The sequence below is a fragment of the Anopheles ziemanni genome, chromosome 3 (genome assembly GCF_943734765.1).
Source record: "Anopheles ziemanni chromosome 3, idAnoZiCoDA_A2_x.2, whole genome shotgun sequence".
In the NCBI taxonomy this organism is placed as follows: Eukaryota; Metazoa; Arthropoda; class Insecta; order Diptera; family Culicidae; genus Anopheles; species Anopheles ziemanni.
The window spans coordinates 18,553,824-18,579,442 of NC_080706.1; the positions used below are offsets into that span (position 1 = coordinate 18,553,824).

The 25,619-nt window shown below is 43.2% G+C and overlaps 1 protein-coding gene across 1 annotated transcript in view; it reads left to right on the plus strand.

Moving 5' to 3' along the window:
• The first annotated feature begins 3,531 nt into the window (after positions 1-3,531).
• Positions 3,532-25,619, plus strand: part of LOC131284282 (D-2-hydroxyglutarate dehydrogenase, mitochondrial) — a 29,148-nt gene continuing 7,060 nt past the window's right edge. The window contains exon 1 of the mRNA XM_058313135.1: positions 3,532-3,701. Coding sequence (XP_058169118.1) covers positions 3,532-3,701 — 170 coding nt within the window. The remainder of the gene's footprint in view (positions 3,702-25,619) is intronic.

The window sequence follows — 25,619 nt, forward strand, 5'->3', positions numbered from 1 at the left end:
CGCTCGCGCGCTGATTTCTCGACACGCCACACAAAACAATGCAAACGAAACACACAAAATTTGAAGGGAGCTCGATGCTTGCTGTTGCTGCAGGACTGGGGTTCATCGATTGGGACCCATTGTATCCACCGTTGGCCAAGTGTTCTGCATCATCGGCCGCTGCAGTCCTAACACTGTCGTGAAAGGAAACCGCAGGAAACACAACTCGAGAGCACACAAAAACTAACGATACGAATCAACGAATTCCTCACAAGCGAACACACGATCCCAACGTACGGTACACGGATGGGCCCCCGGATGGTGGCCTCTCGGATGCGCACACACCAACGGCACAGCAGCACTTTCAAAAGAGGAAAAGATTTCGTGCGATCCGCAAGGAACGAAACAAACCGACTGAACGGTGCGCTGCTCGCCCGGTCCATCGCTTGGCCCGACGTTCGCCGAGAGAAAACGGTCCCACAACCCTCCCCGGTGGTTACCGCCTACCCTTATCTCAATCACCCTTCGCGCTCACCCTTGCAATATGCACCCCATGCTTCCATGACCCATACCATTCCCTGGCGGTGTGTATGTGTGCATTCAAACCGATGATGGAAAGGTGCAGTTTGTTCGCGAGAGAGAGCGTTCATGGTGTACTTTTTTCCCCTGCTTCTTGGTCGTTTGCTTATTCGCCCTTTTGGTACATAAAGGGTGGGAGTGCGCTTGTGTCTCGCTCTACCCTACGGAAATCGCCCCCCGCACTCCATTACCCCTGACTTCACAACCGGTATGTTCGACCTACTCATTCTCCCGTTCGTTACCGATATTTTTAAACTCATAAATCGGAAGGGTCGCTCTGGCATCTTTCTCCCTCTTTCCTGGTACTTTTCATCCCTTCTTTAACACACACAAACACGCTCTTCCATGAAACTCTCACCGATTGTTCCGCCGTACCAAAATATGCTTCTCCGAACATCATGCCAAATCTCCTTCCCTACGTACGTGTCTGCCCCTGTCTATACCTGCTCCCCCTGTTCCCTTTGTCACCCACAACAGCATGCTGTGGACCATAATCATTACCCTTGTCTCCCCCCGCCATGCGCGTCTCGCATTTAACTTCTACCAATCACCTCTACCGATGCTCACATATGTTCCGGAGAAAAGTCCGAGGCCGGTGGGGCACCATAAAAAAGCATAAAAAACATTCTCTCATCTACCCCGCCACCCCCAACATGGAACACACCCCTTGTGCAACCCCAGATGCGGTGTTGTAAACGTGTGGAATTCGATGTGTGCGCGCGCACCAGCGTTCGAACAGCGACGGCTACAACGACGACAACAGGCAAAGCACCCCTTACGTCCCACTCCGTCATCCCCCACTACCAACCCTTAGCGGCAACGGTCTCCTAGAGAGCGAAACAGAGAAGGAATGTGCCGGAACCGAACCAAACGTCCCACTCTGGCGATTATTGACGATCCAATAAAAAAAAAGACACATACACCGCACACACAACTCAATGATACAGCTTCGCGATCTAAAGCCAGCATAAGAGAAGCTAGAGAAGTACGACGGACTGGTAAAACAGCTCATAAAAACACACACACACACATTTAAGAAATTTATACAACCCCCCACCAATGATGCCAACGGTGCGCGGATTTGAAATCAACGCCTTGAAAAGCACCAAAATGGGACAGAGAATGAAACGTCGTGCAGTAGCATATGAACGCATGCGTTTCGTTCCGAGAAGAGCACAATGTGTATGTGTGTATGTTGGTACGTGTGCCGTGGGCCGCAATCGACCTCCTTCGAAAGCTAGCGAGAAATATCAATTTAAAAGAAAAAAAGCCACAACCACTACACAACAAAAAAGAACGACGAAACGAAACGAGATGGCGAAGAAGAAACTCGAAATGCCATGAAGGGTGGAAAGGAAACTCGATGGGGTTGAAATGGAAGGGAAGGGGATGAAATAGAAAAATGATGTGAAAAAATATATGCTCGGGAATTTACGACCGAAACACACGAAGGCGCACACACACACACGCCATCGCCTGCCAAACCGAGCAATGGCGGCTGCGCAGGAGGAGGCTGCAGAGTGTCGAACGGAAAAAAAGAAAAATGAGAAACGGTGTGCGTGAAAAAGAAAGCGAAGCGCAAGAAGAAGAGCGTGTGCAAGAGAGGAAAGAGAAGAGGAGAGGGAAAGCGCAAGGGAAGGGAGAGAACAAAGAGCGACCTCGGCTAAATTCCGCGGAAAAAGACCCACACGACGCCGACGAAAGAGAACTGCGCGCGGCGGCCATACTGCCGTCAAGAAACCGGTTTACCCGGGCGAGGCTTTGACGAGGGAGTGTGAGCGAAACGACAGTATGCGATGGTTCCAATTGCCTATCAAAGTGGAGGGAACGGGACAGCGTACGATTCGCTTGAACGCGACCCCCCCGGGGAAATAGAATGATTGTTATTCGTTTGTCCGTTTTAAGCATGTTTTTACCCTCCATCGTCGTTTCCTTAATGAAGCAACCTCGAACAGGGAAACAAGGAGGGTGCGTTGCAGAGAAGCGAGGTACAGAATGGCGAGAGGGAAGGAAGTAAAAAAAAGGAAAATAAAAAAGAAATTGTTTCACGCGTACTGTAGGTAGGGGAGAGACATTCCTTTTATGACCCTTTTTGAAGGATGTTTTTCGTTTTTTTCCTGCTAAACCTCAACGCCGCGTCTCGTTGCCACGTAGAGCAAACAGTAAGCTACCCGTGTATGTGTGGTTGAACGAATATTTTGTGAGAGTGTGCGTAAGCATCCCACAGTGAGATGAAAAGGGAACAGCACAAAAAAACGATCCCATTTCACGCACGCAAATCAAAGGAACCGTGGAAGAGAACCGTCGCGTCAATGCAATGAGATCATTGCGATCGTAAAAGTTTTCCTTCGTTCGTCTATTCTTTTTCATTCTACAACCATCCCACACGCTTAAAAGTATGTCACCGTTTGTTGGGCCAGATGGAAAATTCATTTCTTCTCGTGAAGTAGCAAGTGCTCGGTTAATTTTAACATTTATCAGTCAGTTTGAAAAGTTGATGAAAAACCTAGCTTTTGTAAACAACACACGTAGTTCTAGGGCAAAAAACAGGCGATATCGAAAGCCTTGGCGCACACATACGCGTGCGCTTCGAAATAAAACAGATGCACAGGCTCTCTTCTTTTCACATGAAAAGCGATACACTTCCGGTCTCTTTTACGCATATTACGACAAAGGAAGGATATCCTGGAATCGGGACTCACACCCAAACCAACATCAGCCGCAGGCAGTCGGCTTAAAAAAAAAGAAAAAAAAACATTGAAGTATTCGTTCGGAAATTCAAACTTACCGTTTCACTCGCAATCGGAACATGTGAAACTTTTCCCATAAAAAGTAAATCAATCTTATCTACAAGTTCATTCGAAGAATGGGAAAACTTTTGTAATTAATTTGCCAATAGACAACATCTTGATCACACAAAGAAACCAACCCAATCAAAGTTTACTTGAGAAAAAAAAATCGTCATTTGTAAGGATGCCCCATCATCAAAAGCAGGCACTAAAGAAGAAACCGATCGCGAGACAGAAAACCGTGAAATCATCGTACAAGTTGCCGTGCGTCCTCCGGTCCCTGCTCACGACCTGGCAGAGGGAGGACGATATTATCCCAGCAGGATCCCGCCGCCGTGTTTCGACGGCGGAGAAGTAAGCCATTATTATTATTAATGTCCATTTTCCAATTTCGCTTTAACGTCCGTTTTATCGAGGGTTCCTTGTTCACTTCCACCATTTATCATCTGATCCATTTTGGGCTCGCACCCTCGCGCATACGACCGGCAATCTTTCACCCTGCCATACCTTCCCTCTGGAACAGTGTGTTTTGTAATTTGTTTCCCTTTCAGGGTGTTTTCTACTATTTCATCCAATACAAAAATTGTTGATTCACTAACGTAATTTAAGAATAAAATCAAATACTAGAAAACTTACGTAATTTAAGAGTGAATTTAATATTTACTTGTAGCAAAAATTTAAATTAAGCAAACAAGAACACGGATGCTCCTTTTCCGCTACCTTCGTACGAACTCTTTTTAGATTGACACGAATTTTAGAATATTATGTTTTGTGAACAGATAGGTCCTGTTTAAAATTCCTTACGAATTCACGTGATTTTTAGTGTAAGACGTACACTAGTTTCAAGCATACTTCACCTCAGAAAACTATCCTATCACAAGTCTATGTTGGATATAACACGGCACGAACCGTAAAAATAGAAATAAAAAAAAGGCTGTGTGGGCGTTATAGCACGTGTACCCATACGTGGATAGTCGTGATCAATTTTCTAACCAACGTAACCACTTGTTTGGCGCAGTCCATCTTCCACAAGTCTTAAATATGTTACATTCATAATGACAATTCAGATAGGTATTTGCATGGTCGTAAACGTATCAAAAAAAATCTAATGGGAAAATTTAACATTGTGAAAATGAAATTAATTCCAAAATAAGTTATTACAAATATAAAATAAATTATTAGGAACAATTTTCATGCTGTATGACACTTATTCGGCATTTAAATACATGTGCTGAAAGCAAAGAAATATTCTAAAAAAAAAGCAAAGAACACGTTAACATGACTGTTTAAGTTTAGTTTACACTAAGTAGAAAACACCCTTATCCACCAGAGCACTTCGGGCATACACGCAAAGATCGAGAAGAGACAACACGAAGACCGAAATCAGCCCTGTGGTTGAAAAGGATCTCCACCCTTCTTTTCTGTCGTTCGTTCTGCCATTTTCCTCCGCTCTGTTCCGTCCCTTTGCTCTCCTGGCTCCCTTCTCGCATAACTTGCATTCCTTTCTAAGCGTCCTCTTCAGTGGGCAGAGAGCATGAGAAGAATGGTTTCGGCTTCGAAATAATAAAAAAGGGACTGGGGAATGACGACAACATAATTTATGCTTTTGGCTGTTCTTCCATTTCTGCTTCGTCCATTGGAACGAGCCGTTCATGGATATCACTTCCCCATTATCCCTCGTCGTGCTTTCGTTCGTGCACAGAGCAAAGCATTCTCGTCTGACCCTTGTCCTCCGGGGTTCCGCTGAAGGGAAGACTTGTTTTAGGAGACGACGTCCGTTTTTTATCGTGTTTCATAGCTCTCGGCTCCGTGCTTAAATTTTCCGAAAATTAATCTACTGATGCCTTTTTCATTGGCATGAACCAAAAAAGGGAGATGGAAAACAAGATTGGTAAGCTTCACTGTTGAACCGAATAGGCGAAGGAAGAACAGCAACATGTGGTGGACAAGGTGCCCTGTAGCTATGCTACGATCAATTGTACTTCTGCAAGCAGCATAGACAATGTCACCGCATGATCGAGGGACGTTAGAATTATTTGGTTTTCTCCCACTGAATAACACGACAATGCGACACTAGCTCTGGAAAGAAGGAGATGCCAGAAAGGATTCGCTTCGGGCAACATTTGTCAACCCTCAACAGTTGGTAGGTTTCCCTTCGGTTTTTCTCCCTTTCCTTTTCGAAAACATAAATGAAGAAGAGGATTGAGTCCTTGTTTGAACTGCAAGTCCTTGTTTGCTGGTCTAAATATACGGGGAAGAAATAGAAGGAGAGAGAATGGAAGGAAAAGTACCATCGTTGAGGAAGGGACGCGTAAATTCAATACATGCTTATGCTAAAGAAACAGTAACCAAAAGCTTGAACGGGTCTTGTAGGTAGTGGTGGTGGTGTTTATGCTGGCAAGAATGACAAGAGATTCTAACAAGCGTAATAATCCGCCATTTAGAATTTGTTACACACTCGGTCCATGGATCGAGTCCATGGTACAGAGAGAACTCTAAACGAAAAGTAAATAAGGAAACGAAACACGCTCCAAACCTTTGAACAGTTGGGAAGCCATTTTGTACAGATAAGAACATCAACGTACACGATATGTTTATAAATGGGAAATCATCAAACAATTATTGCCGAGCAGAAATAAATGCTCAAACAAGATCAATGTCTTGTTAGTTTAAAAACAAATGACACTTTAGTGTATCGTAATCGGTACATTAAAATAAATCAAATTTGAAACCGAACTTTTTTGTGCGATACTGAAAACCACATTCCTACAGTAATCAATATTTAAAGAAAGAATGACATATCTTGAATCTTCACAAACTAGGTATTATCTTTCATCACTCTTGACTCTAAGATTTAACAGATTAACAAAACACGCAGGATCGTCAACTTAGAATCATGCTCTAAAATACGAGTTGAACTATAAAAAGTGGTTATAGTCAAAAGTACCTTTCATAACATAAGAATAAGGTAGCAGTTGTTGGTTAATTAACCTTGTTTTTCAATACATTCAAAAGTATTGCAGCTGCTGTATTCTATTATTTTCTTCACAATTTTCCCCAATAAATATTTGGTTTAAGTAAAGAGAAGCAGCTACACTAGCTAGAGTTTTAGACGATCCTCTAAAGTACGTTATAACAATCTAATGAACAAAGACAGGACTCACTCACCTGATAAGCAAATGTTATTCAGCATAAAAACGTTCTGCTGGATGGATCTGAAAAGGACAAAGTAGACAAACAAGATCATTAGTTAACATTCCATGATTGTAATCTAAAAGGACGATCAAAATAAACAATGGACACATGGAAAATATACTCAGAAACAACAGTTAATCCGTTTATGCCTTACATTTTTAATCCTTTTCGGTACCTCAACACATTCGCAGCTTCTGCTGGTTAAACATACCAGCATTACAACGCAGTCGCTTTGGCATTAACATTACAAGCCATGCATAATAAGATTGAAGTTTCATGATTACTTAATAGACCTACTTTATACATAACGATCTACATTAAAATGTTACCCTGGAAATATAATCTTGCATAGAATTTATCTGTAAACAATATAACATTTTCGAGTTGAAGTAGAAAAGGTCATGAATTGTTTCTTTTTAAATGAATGATGGGATTTGTTCTCTAAAAATTAAGATAAAAACACAACGAATCCCGAGAATTTTCTTTGGACCCTGCACTATTTAAGAAAATGTCGCTAATTGTTGCCGTTGATCGACTGAAATTAACAAATTTAGCAATACAAAATGCCAGAAATATCATTTTTTCGAAAAACGAATCATTAAAAAAAAACAAGCAAAAGAATAAACCAAAGGAGTGAAAAAACAAAATAAATCAACAAAGCACTTCCAAAAACCATCGCCCATACGATCCCCTTTCAATGCGAAAAAATTCGTTTAGGAAACGCACGCTAACCGAATCACGCCACAAAGAAAAAAATTAAAATCTCGATCAACTTGCAGGAGGGCGACTTCCGTGTGTACAGCCAAGCAGAATCCCACGCCAAACCGCCACGAAAACCGGCATTTTCTTTGCTCTCATTCACGCTTCTACTCTGTTCACATAGCGCCATCTCTTTTTACAGCTAATGTACGCGATTCCTAGGATGTTCAAGCCGAGTGGGAGGGATTGACGCAGGATGCGACGCAAGAGAAACGGAATAAAAAAAAACAATGGCTAAACCAATACAGTTGCCAACAACGTAGAGCACGTACACATATACGAAATACGTCGTTCATCAGCTCCATCGAATCCGAAGAGAAACGCTGCCCTGCTCTGTTCCATACGACACGAGAGTGTGAAAGAGCAAACCATCGGTTGCTCCTTGGTCCTGATAGCCACCAGTTTAACCCTCCCACAGAACAATGAAACAATGCTAGCTGACAGAGTAGGGGAAAAAGCAGTAGGGTAGATCATATGCTCTTTGTACATATACCTTCACGTATCTCTAGGTGGAGGGGATATATATTGTAGAAATATTCACAAAAAAGAGAAAAAGAGTAGGGGAAATCATTTACTGCCCGTTTCCCCTTCATTTTGAAACACTGTGCAGCCCTACCCTTGGATTTGCTACCCTTTCTTGCCAACGGCCTCAAGCCGGATGTTTAAAGATAGTACTCTGTTCGATGCCTTACTGCCATTACTTGCCCACGTTGGTGTAGGCGAATAGAATTTTACCGCGGAGGGAGAAAATTAGCGAATGAAAAAAATGACAAGTCGCACTGTCAGTTAAAGGCTCTAATTACATGTAAAAGAACCGATATCCCAGGAAGATATGTGTAAATTGATACCAAGGAGTGCTAATGAAGTTTCGGTTCGTTTATTTCGAGTTTTTAGAATTTTCCTGGTAGGTCTTGGCACATCATTTCCAGAAAATTTGGTATTTCATTGCGATCAAAGGTATACAACCCAATTTTTATTGATTTCTACGCTGTAAAAAAGGTGGCATATAAATTTTCGCGGAACTACAGTACAAATATGAATCTACAATTTAAAACCATCAAAGAACAAAGAAACAAATGTTCTATTTTTTCCTGCTTTTATTCGAATCTTGTTTTTATCTAATTACTGATTTAAAAGTATATTCTGCATTGTCTTTCGCTTAGTTTAAAGTTAGCTTGAAAATAAATAACTGAACAGAATTAGCCGTATACGAATTTTGTGATAGATATAAATAAACGAGAAAAATTTGTTTACAAAAATATAACACTTAAACCCTTAAAAAGGTGACCAAATCGTAGTTTACAATAACTTTTTTTATAGCGAGATATCTGTAGCTTCTTTATGTATTCATGCGAATGAAAGAGTGAACGACACTCTATATCATAGCTGATGGATGACTTTCCACTGATTTGCTCTTTCGATTCCCTGGCCATTACGCTAGGCCATTCTGCAATGATAAGTTGTAAGCAGTAGATAAGGTGATATTTTTTCTAAACTGATTCTAAAACAAATTTTTAAACTTTTCAAATTGTGTAAATGCAGTTAGTTTACGCGTTTAAAGCGTTTTACACAAAAGCGTTGTACAAAAGCGTAATTAACACTCGAAAATCGGAATTGTTCTATTTTAAAACAAGCCAGTATGTTTGTTTTATCGTTAAGGTAAAGCTGCATGTACAGCGTGGAATGTTATTGGTGTTTCTTTTGCAATCAACATGTAGATTATTTCAATGATTGCTCCTATTATCATGTTCATATTCTCATCAACATACAAGCATGTTTTCAACCTTATTAGTTTGATTATTTCTTTTCAAAAATCTGTTCAATAGTTCTTATTCTTATACCGCAAAATTAGGCACATTTTCGTCAAATCCTACACCCGTCGGTAAATGTGTATTATCCACCTAGTGAGTCAGTTGTTAAACGTAGACTATGCCGCCAGATTCTGTTTAAACGAGCGCATTATCATCAGACGCAGTGGGTCAATCACATTGGAGGAAAAAAAATTAAAGTATCGACAAGGATTGGCACAAAAGAAGCGACGTCCCAGAATGATGGCGTGTCAATCTGGCCGCAGCCAGCCAGCAGCGACAGCCAAGACCGGAAAAAAGTTCCGTCGGCAGTGGCGCTGCCAAAGTACCAGGCGTCCATGACACGCAGCAGCATGCTACCGGTGTGCCAGAGTATGCGGCCGGCCCGGTGGAAGGAAAGACCGAGACCAAAAACGGTCGCTCCTTCTCTCCCTCCCTTGGAGAAAGAGATGCTAACCTACAAAATATGTGGTACAAAAAACCTCTCTCAACGTACACCATCTTTCTTATTTCCCAAGCGGGGAATAATGGCCCGCCAGGGACACATGTTGTGTAGAGCTATCGGTGCTGGATGGGGATAGGGCCGACAATGCTTCCAATCCTTCCATAAATATTCATCGGTAATCGGCCACTTCTTTTGAAGAAAAAAATAGAACGAAGCAATGAAGTAGAAGCTAGACGAAGACCCGCCAGCACAAATGGGAGAAAAGCAGACGAATACGGAGTGAGAACGGACAGAGCGATGATGGCGGCACGAATATGGCTGTCACAATAGCGTGGGGCTTCACGATGTGCGAGTCGAGAGCGAGCGAAGTAAAAGATATCATTTAAAGGGCGTTCGTACAATGTTGGACGGAGATGGTTCAAAGTACCAGGCGCACAGCATGGAACTGCAAGCAGCAGGAACGATGGAAATGTGAAAGCAACTCTAGAGGCTGTAGTTGTATTTGTTATGCTAAAAGTCCCTAGCTTATGCACACCAACACAAACAAATTGTGTATTTTATACACGTGCTTAAGTATGCGTTGCCCATGCGTTGCGTTGGGCTATGCTCAGTGTTATCTCCAACAGAACAACATAAACATTTTTTAAACCTTATTCTAGATTCTGTTTCATAAATAATTTATGAATATATCAGGCAATCATTCACATGTAGCACATGATGGCGTCGGGGAACCCTTCGTCTTGTTACAACAGAACTGTCAAACCGCGTCTCCTTGCGTTGGAGAAACGTCAAATTGATCGAATCCTAAAAAGGCACCAACACTGTTAGCGTTTTGCTTTTATTTGCAAACGTCAAACCCGATCCAAGAATCAGCGCACGGGAAGGTTTTGTTTCAATAGCACTCGCAAAGAGATAACAACAGGACGGTACCGGCGTGGCAGTAAATAACAATCATAATTCCCTCCCCTAGGCGATGACTTTGTGAAAAACGGAGATGTTTATTCTAGTGATTGCCGGCGGCACCTGTTGGTGAACGGAATGTGCAAAGAAAAAAAACCACAACATACCCGTCCCTCCCCATTGTGTGATGATAACACGACGTAGTAGAGATCGTAGCATCTGCAAGCACATTAGTTAGTCCGATGTGGGCATCCTGCTAGTGAGCAGCCACTCGTGGTCACTGTTCATCACTGTGCATAAAATATCAGTCGCTTTGTATTTAAGTGGTTGCGCATTCAAATAAGTTCGTGCCTTTGATTGCTCCGGTAAGTGACGGTGTACCACACTTGTTAATCAGCGGCCAAGGGTTTATTATTGGGGGGGATATTGGTATACGTTTAGAGCAAGATGCATCGACCGAAATCCAAAGTGGTTTATTTTGATACGCAAGAGGTACTGTAACAGGTGACCTTGAATAGATCCCGATGATACAGCAGTAGGCAGTGCTGAAAAGCGAGTCGTGTTGTCAGCGGAAAATTCTTGACAGGCAAACAAGCGCAACTGTCAAACTCGTTCACAATAAACGGCCGCACGTACAAACACACACACACACATCCGTGCCGATGCGTGCCGGCAACATAAGCACACACACATACCCGCACAACCGGATCAGTAACCATTGGAAACGACGGTGTTTGCGATGGGAAGCGTACGATGTACGAAGAAGCATAAATTGGCTGAATGAACCGGCTGCTGTGGCGGGTGCCAAAACAGTGCGACGTTGCCAGATCTGGGCACACAAACTCGCACACGCACACACAGTTGTGCTTTTTGCTTTCGGCACAAGAAGAAACGAAGCCAATCAGCCTGCCAGGCAAGACAGAAATGTTTCTGCAATTTCACTATAAGCGAGAAATAACACACCAAATAGGTAAACGTAGTGCACAGATTTGCCTAGTTGGGACGTAAAGAAAATAGAAACTCCGACAACCTATAAATTGTGGAAGATGAAATCTTTATGCTCTCCATGTTTAGCTCAAAGTTGTTTTATGTATTTTGTATATATTTAGTAATAAAACAAAATTTCCATACCCCAATCTGTGGCAACAGAGAAATCAAGTTTCAAGTGCTACATAATTCTACGACTATTATGTTTATCGTACAAAAATTAGCCTAGAAAAAGTAACGAACCATCCGACGGCTTTCTAAAATGACGAAAGGTTTAGGTTTGATTGTTAAGAAGAAAACAATGGCAAAATGAAAATGAAAAATAAGCATCAAATAATCTTTCAGGTGAATCATCATCAAATTCCTTTCCACTCTAAAACATTGTTTTCTATCCGCAGCCAGTCAATAAAAGTCTATATTTGAAATGACTTTGCAAGGGTGAAAATTATACAATAAATTTAAAGACTAACGAGCTGTTAGTAGTAACGCTGGACGGAAGGGAGACCACAAATAATAAAATATTTAAGATTATGGAAAAAGTCAGCGAAGGACCATATATTTTAATATTCGCTCAGCATTCAAAGGATAAAAAAGGCATTCTTTTCTCCGAGCTCCATAAACCGTGGTGTAATAAATCACGATTGAAGGAGGGTTTCGATTTTACGACACGGCGTTCTGTTGACAGAAGCTTCCTCGACCAGAATGCTGTCTCTGCTGACAGATAGACTTGCATTTATTGTGATTGAAATTGTAAATTTTTACGATACAGGATTCAGCGGTTAATTTATCTTTAATGACTCCAATTGGCCAACACAGGGGTGACACATGCTTCCGAATCGCTCTACCGACGATCTAAATCTTACCTAATCAACTAGAATCCTTCCCTCGCAGATTGTCCCCTTCGACTGTAGAGACTGCAGTCGCTGGAAAACCCCTTTTTTTATGCACGAAATGGAAAACCGACAGGATAATGTTTTTTGACAGAAACACACCCCCTTCCCTCCCCCTCCTCCCCTTGGGCCCTTTTTCTTCTCGCGGTTCCCTACCCTTTGTTTATTCTTTACACCAAGGCTAATCCCACGTCCCTTCCATTCCCGGTCGGATATCCCAATGTCGAGCCTCTGTCACAGTTAGGCCGAAGACTCACCATATGATGTTCTCGCTAACCTTGATCTACTTCCCCCCTCTCCGCACCATCCTTTCCTTTCACTGCTCTCAACGCCTTCGTGTTCGGTTATGGCTTATGCCGTGCCTGCTCTTTTAATTTTTCTTCCCTCCCTCTTGAGCCACCTTCCAAACAGCCGGCACAGGCAGACACAGGCCAACCGAACTCGGTCCATTAACCTTGCCATAGGCTCGGGCGGACTCACTCACCATCAGAACATTCAACTGCAACATCCCTATGCAAGCGTCCGTCCCTGCGACCGTCCTATTTTCATGCTTTCCCTTTCTTCTTGACCTACGAAGCAACCCTCCCTGGTGGTGGTGGTGGTGGCACCCAAATGAGCTGGAAGGGTTTCAAATATGCATCGCGAAACGTTATCGCCATGATTTTGCATGGCTGTCTATCGTGCGTGAGTGTGGTTTTAATCGGTGAATCGAGTGTATCGATGTTGTATGTGCTAGTGCCAAATAATGCTAACAACGAAAACATTCGACCATGTTCTAGTGACCGGTATTTCCTGACAATATTTTTAAAGCGCGGGAAAGGTACGACTATGCCTGATGTAACTATTGTAAACCTTCGGAATTCATTATGAAAATAATTTCAGTAAAAATGAACAAATTATAAACACTTACCTTTTGAGGATTTGACGATTCAGGACGCTTTTCGTTGAGGTTTGGAATTTCGCTTTTTTCTAATAAAAAAGCTAGATAATTCCACAGTCAACAGCAACGATTATTTGAGACACCCGTACTGTATGTACTTTAATTGATTTTGAACTAATCATAGAATTCCCAAACGCTTCGCATCTGCAAAGAAGATCGCAAAAAAAAACAAGTATACATGAAATGGGATTGCATATAACGAAAAAAAAGTAATATAAAATTTCTATGACGAACAAGTTGAAAGATAAAAGTTCTTTATACTTTTTTCCAACTCAACCCACGTTTCTTCAATAGAGAGATAGCTCATAATGTCCACATGGACATCAACTTCCATTGCTTTCCTCGAACCCGAAATGAGCAAATGCTAGATCGGATCGAAAGGCCTTGGACTGCCTAGACCCCATGACGGGAAGAGAATGGTTTTGTCCTCTTCTTTTTTTGCTTGCGGATTGCCTGCTTTCGTAAGACACAATTTGATGTATGTTGAGAAGACCATCCACCGGGATTGTCTTGCTTCGCAAACGACACAACAAACGACTCTTATGCAAACGATTAGAAGACCCTCTTCTCGCAGCAGGGGGCTTACTAATTTACTGGTACTGAAGGCGAAATTTTTGGTTTGAATCTTTTGCATTCCTTCATGCAATCTTCACTCATCCGTAGCAATGATGTCGCCTTTGCAGGCAGGCTGCAGCATAACGCCCAGTTTGGCTTTTGAACGAGGTTGGCGTAAACCATCACGTATTTGGCACATGTTTTCTTTTTCAAAAGCGAAGACAGCTCCTGCAGCATTTGGCGACAGTGAAAGTATAGTTTGGCGTGAAACGGAAACGTCTGTTGTAAAAGACATAAGGCCGTCCGGGTGCAATTATTATCCACCGAAAGTGTGTCGGTCTCGATAGTTATCCGATTCGATTAGAGTGGTGGCTGGCTTTCCTTTTGGTGGAGGCAACAGGATGACATCGTCCAAAAGTCTCACTGGTGTCTTTGGACGATGGCCAGCAACGCGAACGACCTCAAAAAGAAGAGCACATTTATTTCAGGAACGGTACAGCCTCACAATAAACAAAGCTAAGGACGATGTAAAAAAAGTACATTTAAGTACAAACAAAGAAAATAGCAGTCGTCTTTTATAACAGCTTGTTAAAAAAAGTATTACATTACTTGAAATTTCTATGAGCATTATTAAAAATATCATGGATGTAAGTTTTACCACCTTTTGGCATAAACTAGTAAGTAAAAGGTAATATCGCAATTTGGTAATGAAAATTGAAAAGAATGTGCACTATAAAACACGAAGCTTGAGAAAAACCACCTGAGCCTCGATTCCTTAGAAACAACAATTTTTCATCCCATTTCGTACGAACCAAGCCGGATGGTGGTGCCTCTTTAGCTTGATTAAAGTGCCGTTCTCTCCTTCCCTTCGCGAATGATTTCCTGCCGTCAATTCGCCTCCCTCAGGACACTCTTCTCTTTCGGGAGCGAAGGAATTCCGCCCGCCAACGAGACGTTGACTCGAAGGGACACACACACACACACACACACAAAACGGAGCGAGGAAGAAAGGAACCATCCGGTCCGCGTTGATGTTGTTATGCTGCGCGCGAATGGTGCGTGTTTGGGCCGGGAAGGAAGCCTCTTGGTGTGAATTTGGTACGTGCAATGAATTATGTTTCTTGCTGCTCGCATTGCTGAACTTTTAAAAACACGAAGCCATAGTAAGGGAAGGAGAAAAAGTGTCAGATTTATCCAAGCTGAGAGCGGGAAAGCTGTTGAATGATTTTCGGCCGTATTTATGCATTCCATTCCATCATGCCAAGACGTTAGTAGAACCGGCCAAGAGAAGCCGATCGAGATGTCTGCCTTACGCCTTAGCTGGTGTGTGATTTTTCTTTAAAATTTCTTTGAAAGAAAAGAAACTCGCTATCTAGCCAAAACCGATCCATTTGCCTATTGTCTCAGCAAAGGCTGGAGGATGGAAACGTGAAGAAAATCATCGAACTGAAAACACGTCACATTAAGTCAGCTCGTCGACTCGTTATTTTCCCCCGATAGATGCACAAATCCAGATGGGATGGAAAATGAATATTTATGCCATTCAAATGTATCAGAATTTTCCAATTATTGCACTGTGCGACCCGTGATGGAAAATAGAAAATTGTTGTATTTCATTGAATAACCAAACAGCTTATGGATACTTAGACAGAATCTTAAAACTTTATTTTCCCAAACAATGATTCTACACTGAGAGAAAAGCGAGTTCAGGGAAAGGTAAATTTATTCTAATACCTAGAAAAACGTTGCAGAAATAATACCAGTTTGAAAATAACTATGTTTTTGAGTGAAATGTTTGAATTTCATGGCCACAAAATCATACGATGGAAATTCTTCTTATGTGTTTATAAAGGATATGCAATTGGGCTATGGAACATTTTTATTGCGATCTTGTTGATGCACGAACAAATAGTTTATGAAACACATAAAAACCACAACACACAACGTTCATGTTGCGTCGTGTTTCACCTAAATAATCAATTTCTCCAACAAAGAAAGTAATCCTAGCACGATATGTAACGGTAACGATGGTAACGCCACTTGTTTCGCGCCCACAGAATTTGACGTTTCCCACACAAACACACAATCATCGGGAGTCCTGTTACCACACCCTCGGACGGAGGAAGTTGCCTGCCACTATATCTCGGCGTGTTTAGTACATCGGACGGATGTTAGGCACACCAAGCAACGACACATTCTCCCCCAAGTTTACCACGGCCTGATGTGACACCATTCGCGGTTTGCTTTGTTGTGGTAGTTCCGCTTTAATTCGCTGCGCGGAAATGTTGTGATTTTTTCTACCCACGTTTTTTCCCTTCTTCTAGTTCCTTTGCCCCAATCTCTCCCATCCATCGTAGGCAAGGTTAAAGCCTTTCCCCCTCCCGACATCGTGTGCTCGTTCTGCCACGGTTTAACGACGCCAAAGCAAAAGGAAAAAAAAGGATGTCGGTTCAACGCTGGACGCGCCTCACGCGCCGTTGCTTCGTGTTTTGCTCGGTTCTTTCTTTCTTCGCCGACTCCATCCTTCCGTGGGAGGAGGGTTCGCCGGTGTCTGTGTCGGCCCCCGAACCACCTCCTTCGGGTTTTTTCGCCAACGCCCCGTTTGGGCAACATGGGATGGGGATGGGATTGTGATTCCACTGGCGGAGTTTGTTGCGAAAATGGCCCCCGGGTAGTGGAGAGTGTGATTCGATAGTCGCACTCTAGCATGGCTGGAAGGAACAATCTCCCCTTCCCCTTTTCTGCGCTTCCTAAGAAAAGGTTGATTTTGGGAGAGGATCGTGAAGGATGAGCAAGGGAAAAGTTTGTGAAAAGCTGAGCACCATTCCTTAGGGGCATTCTTTTTTGTTCGAAAAAAGCAGATAACTTGAGTTGCCAAAACCTCGAGGGAGCTGTTTTAAACCAATGATGGTGCAATGAATTTGGTTGTTGAGGCAAATTTGCATTTTGAGAACTCGAGAAATTGATCCCTCTTCCAGCTCGAAGTGTAATTGTTGTGCTTGAACAACACAGATTTAACTTTAAGTTGTAAGTAAGTAAAGTATTTTATCGCTATTACAATGCGAACATCCGAAACGTACAATGTTTCAATAAAAAAATGGTACTTCAAGGATATAAATAGTAATTTTACAACACTCTGGTAAAAACACTCTCTACCTAGCTACTCGCGATCCCCAATCGCTAGTGGGGGGATGAAAGATTTATCCATTCGACTGCATTTCCCTCGGGTGGTCTGGATGGAAAATGTGCGTTTTGGTTACGGCTCGACAACTATTCCTGGAACTGGCCCGAGAAGACGATGTTCAGCTGCGCCCGTGCAACGCTCAAGTGAAATTATTAATTGCATTTCGGAAACGGGAATGCAGGGTGTGAGCAATATTGGTAAAGTACGGTTGCATCAACGGCAAAGAACCGTATTCAAAATTCTTCCCGTACTTATGCAGTTCAGGGAGGGGGATGTTTGTTTTAGTTCCCTTTTGGTAGCCCTAAGTGAATGTTGTGTTAATAATTCACAACATTTGCGTAAGAGTAGCTCATGGTCTTCAGCAAGCATCGAATGACTGTGTGAATTGATTTCATTGCAGATCTCCATCCATTTCGAACTGTGCGTGGTTTACCCAACAACAACAAGTTTAAGATATTTGAAGCAAGTTCAAAATGCTAGCAATGTGTACCAGCAAGCAAGCCATACGAAGATCACTCCATAAGCCAGAAGGTAAAAGAATGCGTACAATTAATCAAGGTTTGTGTTATAAAAGTGTATGCTTTTGAAGAATTTGACAAAGTTCTATCGAGTTTCCTAACATATGAAATGCTTGTTTCCTAGTGTAACACTCGTTATGAACTTTTAAACGTTGGGAACATTTTGCATTTTACATAAACATTGTACAATAAACATGAGGTACATAACATTAAACAAAGTTCAAAATAGCGGTTACACAAACCGAAACAAAACAATCGTGAAGCAGATTAACTTTTATCAGGCAAAATTAAAAACATTCCCTCTCACTTTTCATGTACAATCCCAACAAGTTTAATTATGAAATTCCAGGAAAAATTGACATTTTCGATGCGAATGGATTGAAGGTAGTAGTAGGTATAAACTTTACCAGCGACTTTTGAGGTACTTTTTGAGCCATGCCAGAAGACGGAATGGATGACAGCCTTCAAGGATATGGCGATAGAAAGTTCTCAACAAAGGATAACGTGTTTATCCATAACCGGAAATTGGCACGTGTTACTAACTAGAAAGGTTATATCAGAAGCAACAAAGGCGTAAATAAAACTTGCGCTGGAATGGTTACGCTTGTTACTCAACGTAATACACGAACAAACGCAGTATGAAAGTCCTACTGGCTTTGACCTATAAAAAGGTTTATTAACTCTTTCGAAAACAAATTTTTGACTTTCAGAAAACGTTTCAAGAAAGAGCACATTCAATCACATCCAGAAGGAAGGCCGAAAGAGAACCTGGATAACAAGGAACTTTAGATTTCGCTTATCGATTCATGGCATAGTTTAGTTATCTTAATTTATTCGACTGTTTAATCAATGCTATCATATTTGATGATAACATATCTCAATAGGTGGTGTTTCGGAACGAGCTTTTCTAGTGTATTCTTCTCACTGAAGAACGTTTTACAAATATGTTTTCTTTTTTTGCGGGATGATGTTTAAGCACAATCGCACAGAATCAAAAGGCTTGTTTATGAGTTAATTTATTTTGGTAATAATTCATTCCTACCCTCTTTCCGTCAATTTCTTTTGCTTTTTGTGTGTGTAATATTCTTCCGGAGTGCGACAAATATCCGGTTTTTTCTTCAACCACTGACTCAGAAGAATGTAGAATAGAAGAGAACACAAATATATCCAAGTAGGAAGCCCCGAAGAGGCCAGTGGGAAATTGAAGTGGCCAGCAAGTGTTATACAATATCTCGTGATGTGGTGAAGAAGATGATCATTACTACTATGACGGCGAGGGTTACTTTTTCAAGCTGGCCCATTTCGCGCTTGTCGAAACGCCCACACGGCACTGCTTGTGTGCGCCATTCGACACGCCATCGTCTGACCCGAGCGACGAGCCCCGATGCTCGGGAGGTTCATGTTAAACCGGTTCATTTATCAAATCGGTCAGCCATTGAACAAACACAACTTCTTCCCCACAACGGGATGCCGGGTAGAAATGGTCTCGCCTTGCCATCATCAGACACCGGCACCACGAAGCCCACAAGGAGGAGGGGGTGGCCCTGGGGGGGATGGGTGCGTGAACCGGGGCCCACAACAACATCGCCAGACAAGCGTAAGTAAGCGCCACCAGCCAAGACGCGATGATGATGTACGTGTGTGACGTTTCGCACCGAACCGCGTGCTGCCGGTCGGTGTAACGACCTTGACGGACTTCGAGCCGTGGCGCTAACGCCGCGTAACCCCTGTGTCGCTCGTTACCGACGTTAGACGCCGGTGTTACCACCACCACCACCACCCCTTGCTTTCGCGCGCATCTCACCCTTCCCTTCAGATGTCCCAGGAAGGGTGGAAAGCGTGCAGACAGATTTCGCGAAATTCCTCGTACGCCAGCTATCGCTATGTTTGAGTTTTTTCTTTTTATTATATATTCCGTTCCGGGCTGCATTTCTCGTTTGAACGAAAGCTACATGCAACAAGACAAGGTTTTCTTGTTTTTTTTTTATACTGCTTTGCGCACGAATCGGAAGCATGGTTGGCGTATGCACGATTTCAAGCAATTTCGATACCTTTTCCATGCAAGTATTCTCTCTCATCGTCTCCTTTTCTCCATCACGTCCTATCGGGTATCCTTGGTACACCACGTTGGGCTTCTACTCGTTTCGTTTGGTGTCGTTTAAACGGTGCGACAAAAAAAAATCAAACGAACTTGTTTTCGACCACACTTTAAAGTTTCTTCTCGCTGGATACAAGAATACACATAAGGAGATCAACAACGTGGGCAATGAGCCCGGGAACAAAAAGTTCTCCCGGGATCGGATGGGGAAAATATCGTCTCGGTGGATTTTTAATGCGGCGGAGAGAGGTTAGTTAAAACGAAATAATTCCGGACACGACACTCCGCGACACGGGCAAAGAAAAAACTGGGACCAAATTACCATATTAATTTAATTTGAATCGACTTCTTTGAGATGCAAAAAGGGTCGGTTTAGCAAAAAAAAGATTATTACATCTATTTATCTAGCCGTAAATGAATTTCTTTCGCTTTGCAATTTTACTTTACACCACTGGTTCGATTTTTGTTCGTGTCGTAAAGTGTGGAAAATGTTGAAGAGAACCGAAAATTCTGTACGCATCCAATTAATCAATTGTAATCGTTTCCTCAGGCACAGTCTTTCAACCTGCCCATCAAAAACCCATTCAACAAATGTTTCAACACCGGTAGCTGATCGACATCAAGCGATCCCAGTAGCAGCTGATTTTGACAGCTCGTGCTGCCCTGTTATCCGCTACCATACCCCTTCCCTCTGCCCCGTTGATAAGTACTGTCATCGTCATCCGAGTCGATCAGATCTTCCGGGGGGAGGAGGATCGCAACGACCTGGTGGTGTCGGTGATGCAGATTTAAAGGAAAGGATTTTTTTTTTTTGTATATTGAAGCCATGCTGCTCTTCACACAGTTTGATTTCATGCTGCTTCCCCAAGGCATGGGCTCGATAATGACCTATCATTAATCAAATTGTTGCTCGAGGCTGACTTCTGACGCGATTGATCCTGCCAGAAAACATGACTGTCAGTTCCTCGGTGTCAGTTCTGACGGTGGAAAGGTGGTTGTGTGGAACATAGGTAACGTTTACTCATTTGGCGAACGTTAAAAAAAAACTCATGCATCGCACGCCGCAGAGCAAAGATCAACTCTTTTTGTATGCTCATTGTTTATTTCCTTTCCTGGATAACAAAAAAATACATCTTACCGATGTCTCGAAAGTGTTGGAATCGTTCTATCTATTTTTAAAATATATTTTATAAGTATTGGGCAAACAAATCCAGTGTTAAGTCGCAGTGAGCAAGGAAATTGCAGTATTAGAAATATTTTTGTCAAATCCGTATTTTTCAGTAAATCACAGTATATTATATCTAAGCTTTAATCATTCGTTGATATCGAATGGACATTTTGACAGTTTTTTTTTTCTTATTTTCAAATGGAACACACTATGGCCTCTCGACGAAGAGAGTTACTGTGACCCATTGATGGTCTGGGGGTGCCAAGACTTTGGAATCGAACCCACCACCTCTGGCGTGGTGTGTCCTCGTGCTACCGCTGCACCATGAGCACCCCCTAACGGTGGCACGGTACAAAAATATTGGTTTTTGCATAATATGTTTCGAAACTTACACAAATGTAAAACTTCCAATACGTCGATTTCCCAATTTTTTTAGAAATAGCTGTATGCTTGTTTATTTGTCCTAGCTAGGAGAGAAAACCTAGACCTAGACCAACAAACCAACATATGACATTAATTATTAGCAGAAGCGGTCCAGCTGATGGCCGGCAGTGTTGAAAGTGGAAGCAAGGAAGTAGCCGATCTTTTAACCTAAAATTGTCCAGGATATGTCGTCTTGTTGTAGTCACTGGAGCCGCTCGAGTTGCGTTTGCGATCCGAAAGATAATTTTTCTCGGAAAGGCGCTCCATTCCGTGCCGAACTGAGATGGCCAAACTTCCCAAAACCTATCTGAACAGGGAAAACAACAAAAACGGGAAGAAACAATAAGGAACACGAGCGCGCAACAGGATAGAAAGAGGTCTCTTCTCTCGCACGGGGTACATGGAAAGGTCCTTAAGGGTTCTTTTTGTTGTTTTGTTGGTCCTCTGCTACGGAAACAGCGGGGAAGTGGAAGGAATTTAATCGGAAGAGAAGGAAAGGAAAGCGAACCACAGCAGAACAGCATGTCGGCGCGGATCGTTCATTGAAAGACACATACCGTTAGCGTGGCCCGGGTCTTGGAAGGGTATGGAGGGTCTTGTCCTCAGCCACTCAGTCCTTTGGACCGTTTTGAGCGAGGGTTTTTTTTATCTTTATCGTCAAACGCGATCGATCATTAGATTCATTCGCCCGTTCCGTTCGCTTAACGAAGGAACCACCCAATTCTTTCCATTTCTACTTTACTCTTTCTTTGCATTTCTCTCTCTGTCTCTCTGTCTGTCTTATTGCTTGTTTTTTATAACTCATCTTGATCGTTCGTTTATTCCTCTTTTAACCACCGTGGGTCTTTCCGATTTCCTTCATATTCTTCAACCATTCACGTGTTTAACCTCGCATTCAGTCGCTTTTTCGAACGACAAATGTCAGGGTGTTACTGCTCAATTAAAGAATCCGAAGCCAGCGACTATTTTAAGATTCAATGACTGCTGAAGCGTCGTAAAGAAACGATGCATAAAATTAAATGACCCAAAACATAAACTAGTTCTGGGAAAGAGGAGTCGACCACCGGTTGTTCTATGTGTTCGGTTCAAAAAATTTCTCCCGATGGCGGGTTCTGAAACCCACTGAAACATGCATCAGCCATGATTTTCGCAACGTAAAAAGTTACCCTTCATATAGTAATATAATGCCGGTCGAATCAGAAGAATCGGGACGAAATGTGTTTAACTTCGTCATCCCAATCTAAACCAAGTAAAAAATCTTCAAAACTTCGCTAGCGCCATTGTGAAAATAGGTTTCGCTGAAACAATGACAACAACAGAAGTAAAAAACCAACCTTTCGAAATGATCCGTTTCTCCACCGATGCGACGATGTAAAAAGCAGCAGTAAGTGCAGAAGTAGCAGGGAAAAGTGCAGTGCAATCCGAAACCGGGTGTTCAAATCGAGCCAGCGCTACCGCTTTCCGCTTTTTCCCGATGCACTACGTTCGTGTGCGTGTACGCCAGGCTCTGTGCTGAAAACACACCACTCACACACACACGCAAAGCAAGCATGCACAGGTACACACTACTGTGTGAAATCGGAAACACTACTCCTTGCTTCTTCGACGTTGTTGTTGTTGTTCTTTCTAGCCAACCATCGGGCAATGTTTGCTGTGTCGACAGCTTTGTTTCTTTGCTGCACCAACACCCGGTTGTTGGCGGTTTCGTTGCAGGAAAAGCAATCGCGCATCTAGTAATCACTGTACACACTGTACACACCAGCAACAGTGCGTCTCAAGCGAGTACCAACACACTATCGTTCAGCGATTCACAACCGCTGTCATACCACTTACCGCCACACTAATATTGCCCGAAGCGAGATGCGTTTTTGCCGCTTCGTACGCACGCATTTTCTTGCGATGGTTTGTTCATTTCATACCATTCTTTGCCACTTTTTCTTCCTTGGCAAATGCGCCCCTCCACTGATCTCACACAATTAACATCAATGCACTATCTATTATCTGCCGTTACGGCCTATCAGGATGCGTTACCTTATCGGCGCTCGGTTGCACACCACTGTAAAGGCGCCGACGTCGTGCAATCTGTCACCGGGTCGTGTGATTTTTGTATTCCTTTTTAGCTTTCCTCACCCTTTTCCTGAAAGACGAACGCGCTATCAGTACACTCGCACACACCACTTCACTGTGGCTGCCGGATTCCCGGGGAAAATTCTATCCAATGACATTCGAGCGTCGACTGTGCGGCGATTGCGATGGAAGGTTTTCACTTCACACGCGCGCGCCCACTAGCGGGTCGCTTTCTTCTAATGCAACGATGGAACCGGCGGCGGTGACGGCGGCGGCCGCATCGGTGGTCGTGGCGGTTTCGACGTAGGACGACGACGATGAGGACGATAGTGACGGGTCGCCTAGCGGCGGATAATCTTAGACTCGCGTGCGCACGCGCGAGGCCACACACTTGTACATGCACAACATACACACACACGGCGTCGATTTCGTTCTCTCTGCTTCTCTCCGACTGCCGACGATCCCATACGCGCCGCTGACGGCGGCAAACTGACGCGGGTATGTGAGTGCAAAGCGCCCCGGTCCGCGGGCCATGCGTACGTTAGATGTAGCTGGACGTAGGGCGAAGGGAATGGTGGGCGCGGGAATAACCACCCGGTGCTATAACGGTGCGTCCTCCGTATGTGTGTGCGTGCGCGCGATTCTTCAAGTGTTTACCTTTCCGACAGAGAACGGTATAGGCGGCCTGTGTGCTGTCACTTTCGCTCCACCCTGGCAAGAACGGACGGCGTTAGTAGGAAATTGACGGAACAAAGGGCCGGAAAGCGGTGGATGAAGAAGCGCGGATCGAAAGTGGGCCCGCTGTTGGATGTGTCTTTTTTTTCTTCTTTCTTCAAGCGGTTCACTATTGTCCTCGCACACAATGCTATCGATTTCGTTCTAGCGCGATACAGGCGGGCAGTGTTGTCTCGCACCAACCAACGGAATGACAGTTGACAGATGACAGATGGATGGAAATAACCACTGGTATTACAAGCAAGAGTTGTCTGTAAAAATAGCTCTTGTTACAGGAATTACCTTCTGCTTCAGGTTGTGATAGAGAAACGCAGGACGTACTATTCAGTTTTCTCAATCTCTACCTTAAAGCTTCAACTCCAAGAAGCAATCCTATGCTACGCGTAGTAGCCAACTTTGTCTCCTTTTCGTACGAAAATATCGCGTACCTGGTATCGACGTGTAAACTCTGACTGGCGAATGGCGGTGGTCGGGCGTTCACCAAACACTTCGAAATGCTCTGGCACATCTTCTTCGACTTGCTGGCTTTTTGAAGTGTTCTTCTCTTGCCCGATCTACCGAAACAGCGCGCTGTGGTACGAGTGTGCGAGAGCGAGAAAGCACGTTTCTCTCTTCTTCTATTTTTGGTTCGCTTCTCTCTCAAGGGCTTCTTAGTAGTTTCTTCCTCCCTCGACTCCATTCGCGCTACCAATACCAAATGGAGCGTCAATTTTGTTGTGCGGTAGCGTACGAGAGGGGTACTGTAAAAGCGCGTGCGTTTGTACCGCTTTTTGGTGTACGCTTGCGCTGGCGAATGGCATTGGTCGATGCTTATCGCAGCGGTCCACCGGAAATGGTCATATACCTTGACGGCAGCCTCATTTCAGCCTCTCCCTTCTGCATCTCTTTGGCAAACCTCTTCTATGGATACAATGCCCCCTGTCAAAGACGAGTTTTTGCTTTTCTTTTGTTCTTTCATATGATTTGTAAGGTACGAGTAAGCAAGACAGCTGCATCGAGACAGCAACTTTGTGCGAGAGCAGGGGAAAATCTGCGTTCGAGAGGCGTGGTTCATATAGGCTTCGAAAAATATAAACCCCCTCCGACTCACCCCACTCCACACAAACGCTCTTTTCGAGGGGCAGGGGTTGTTTAGGAGAAGTTGGGTTATTTACAAAGCATTTGGAAGTCGGAACAGAATGCTCCTTCTATCTCATTTACTCATCCTCTTCTACCAGCCATTTTTATTTCTTCTTCCAACAGACACAATAGCGGAAATGAGCGTGCTATGGTGTGTGTGTCCCCTCTCCGTGGCGTATCAAAACGTTCGCTCTCCTGTGTCCGTATGTTTACGCAGTTGCCTATGATAGAGCACAATATGTCGCAAATAATGGGAAGTTACATTGTGTCGAAGAAATCACATGAACAATGTACTTTATTATTTCTCCCATCCTTACGCTGCGAGAGAACGAAATGGAGTATCAATTTTGGACCACGTTTGAGTGAGTGAGATGACGCAAAATGTCTGCGCTGAATGCAATTATTTCCAATGACTCAAAGGAAACAAATGAAATTCAAGGTACAGAAAAAGAAAAGAGGAGAAGACAAAAAGAGGACTATA